This window comes from Haplochromis burtoni, unplaced genomic scaffold (assembly GCF_018398535.1).
Source record: "Haplochromis burtoni strain Fernald_Lab_line unplaced genomic scaffold, NCSU_Asbu1 Contig_997, whole genome shotgun sequence".
Lineage (NCBI taxonomy): Eukaryota > Metazoa > Chordata > Actinopteri > Cichliformes > Cichlidae > Haplochromis > Haplochromis burtoni.
Window position 1 is genome coordinate 21,670 of NW_024583358.1, and position 3,038 is coordinate 24,707.

At 47.2% G+C, this 3,038-nt stretch overlaps 1 protein-coding gene across 1 annotated transcript; it reads left to right on the forward strand.

Annotated features, from left to right (window-relative positions):
- The first annotated feature begins 631 nt into the window (after positions 1-631).
- LOC121812974 (cephalotoxin-like protein) lies at positions 632-2,518 on the forward strand. The gene has a single exon (XM_042216292.1). It carries the CDS (start codon positions 632-634, stop codon positions 2,231-2,233), a length of 1,602 nt encoding a protein of 533 aa, XP_042072226.1. The 3' UTR covers positions 2,234-2,518.
- Positions 2,519-3,038: the final 520 nt, after the last annotated feature.

Sequence of the window (3,038 nt, forward strand, 5' to 3'; positions counted from 1 at the left end):
CATATCGCACCATCGGCCCCTCTGGCCAACACCAGTAGGCAAGTAGGGTAAAGTGTCTTGCCCAAGGACACAACGACCAGGACAGAGAGCCCAGGGATCGAACCGGCGACCTTCCGGTTACAGATGCGATTCCCAACCCCCTGTATGTGTGTGTGTGTCCAGAGTTCAGCTGAGACAGTGTCCTTCGCCCTATCAGGCTAAGTAAACAGTCTGCTAGCCAACCCAGGTGGCCTTGCATGGAATGGGAAGGAACAGACTAAACACAGTCGTCATGAACAAATGGACAACAACGCTGACCGGGATTCACAAACGACTGAATGACTTCATACCTAGATCAACAGAATCGAACACGTGCATTAATCACAGGAACAAATAGGAAACTAAATGGATCAAAGTAAATGAATTTGGGAGTTAATAGAAAGGCAAACAAATACAAAATCAAAGCATAAAAGCAGTTAAACTTCCTGATGAAGCTACGAGACTTTTTTCAGAGCGAACAAAGACACGCAGCTCTCGTCTCGTTTGTCCTGTGTTTGGTGCTGCAGGATTTACACACAGTTATTCTTTATGGATGTGAACCTGAGAGCTGCACGTTCATTTAGAAATGACTTTCATGTTGTGTGTTACAGCCATGGCATCCCGTTGGTGGCCCTCCTCGATGCTCTTGGCTTCACTGCTGTTTCTCTACTGGACGACCTCCTCTGCTCGGCCCCGTGACCCCGTCACAGCTGACCTCTCACCACCTTACAGGGCTCGCAGAGACCTGCCTGAAGACAGCAGAGACCAAGCTGATCAAGTTCTGAATGCTGTCAAAGATTCTCTGTCTCTGTTTAAAGACGTGATGGAAAATAATAACCCTGATAAGGTGGTAGGTGTAATCAAAAGCCTTTCAAACTTTGCTAGCCTGGCACCTGGCATCGGAGGTGTGGTCTCCTCTGTCATCAGCATGGTCCTAGTCTTCATCCCACAGGACGACCCAGTGCTGAAGGAAGTGAAGGAAGGCTTCGCTGAAGTAAACAGGAAGATGGATTCACTCTCCATCCAGATCTCTGACCTGGCAACAGACGTAGAGTGGTTCAGCTACATCAGCGTCTACTCTCAAGATGAACTCCGCATCCTCAACGCCTGGAGGAAGTTCAACGAGTTTCGAGAGAGTGGCGAGCTGATGCGAGGTGAGGACAAACGGCGACTGGCACAAATATTCACCAACTACTATGAGAACACGGGAGCTGAGACCGGTATGACCAACCTTTACCATTACCTGACAGTCACCAGCACGTCTCTGAGCGGAAACATCAACGAACTCCTGAAGAGAAAGTTTAAATGTGACACGAGTCAGATCGGAAAATACAACTTGTATTTAAGCAGCCTGCTGTGGAAGGGGATGCTAGTCAACCAGTTCTACTGGAAACTCCTGGGTTTAAACACAGCAGCCAAAGAAGCTGAACACACCCAGATGTTCAAGAAAGTCTCTGAAGCTCAGATTTCAGCTGTACAGTTCTGTCTGACCAACTATGAGCAGTTCATGAAGAACGATGTGATAGAGACCGCCAAAGCTCACAGTGCTAATAACAAGCAAGCCATCGCTGTTCAGGTGAAGACGGTTCTGGACCAGAAGTACAACTGGTACAGCTGGGTGGTGGTGGTATGTGACACACATAAAGAAAGAAAGTATGTCTTTTACAATATGACAAAGATCCCTGTGGACAGTGTCACTGTGGCTGTGGGCTACACTCTGAAAGAAGAGCAGGACACTAAAGCAGCAGCAGTGGTAAAGGAGCTGGACGTGTGTCACCCGGAGCCAAATTACTTTCATACTGTGCCACAAACAGACTGCGATCAAATGGCACAGAATATTTTAAATAGCAACTGCGAGGTCGATGGAGTTTCTGTAGGTCAGTTTTTAAAGGTGATGCACAGCATGAAGTTTAAGTGGGACGACTTAGTGGAAGTCCCAGCAGCCATGAAGTCCTTCCATTGTTGGTGGGATGATTGGATTCCAGACTTCGTCGGTGATATCTACATCCATTACTCCCGGTCACTTGCCGTCTGCAATCCTGATACGTGTCTGAACGGGGGACAGTGCAAGAGGCTGCTGGACTCCAACCAACACCTGTGCGACTGCCCCGACAGTTACCTGGGAGACAGGTGTGAACACAAGATGAACACCACTGTGCCGCCCATAGATGTAGGGTTTACTGTGCAGAGAGCTCCGCCGTCACCGCTGAACTAAATCTGGAGGATCGGCGCGCACTCATTAAAAACCACATTACTGTGAAGTTCACAGGAAACTCTGTAGCTCATGAAAAAAGCATCAGTAGAATAAAGCAAAACTGATTTTGTTGAAGAATAAAATGCGCTGACACAGCAGTCCACTGCAAACATGACAACAAACAGTCAGGACCAGCTGAGGTCCTTTCTGTGTAAGGCAGTCATGCTTTAACGATGTATTCGTTATGTTTTCTTTGTGCTTGCCATGAAAATAATTAACTATGTGACCACAAATAAAAACACCTGGACTGTGTCTGATTCTTAAAATATCTGAAACCATGGCTGTGGTTGGGGATGGGATCCACTGTGAACTGGTGCTTTTCTCCTTCATGTTTGCGTCCGCTGAAGCTTCACGGGTCAGAGTAACGTTGTGAAGTCATTCTGGAAGCTGCAAAAAACGGTGAAAATCTTTCACTTTGACTTCCTCATCTTCGGTTTGACAGCATTTTAGTAGATAAAGTCAGATGGCTTGAACATGAATTGAGCTGAAGTTTGGGAAGGCCTCTGGGGGGTCGGGCTGACCTCCGTGTCCTAATGACGAGTGAAAGAACTGAAAAAGGGGGAGGGAGGGTGGGGCAGGAAAACGAACAGCTTGTAGGGCCGGCGATGTCATCTATAGACAGAGGACACGTTAGGAGGTGCAGTCCTGCTCCTCAAATTGAAATAATTTATCTCAAACTAATGCTGTCAAATAAAAGACATCATGTCCTCTTCATGCAGCTGATAACAGTCAGTGTGAAACAGAAGCTGTGCTGGTCTACGATCAG

Excerpts from the sequence above, each read along its gene's own strand:
- LOC121812974 (XM_042216292.1), top strand. The coding sequence starts at position 632 with ATGGCATCCCGTTGGTGGCCCTCCTCGATGCTCTTGGCTTCACTGCTG.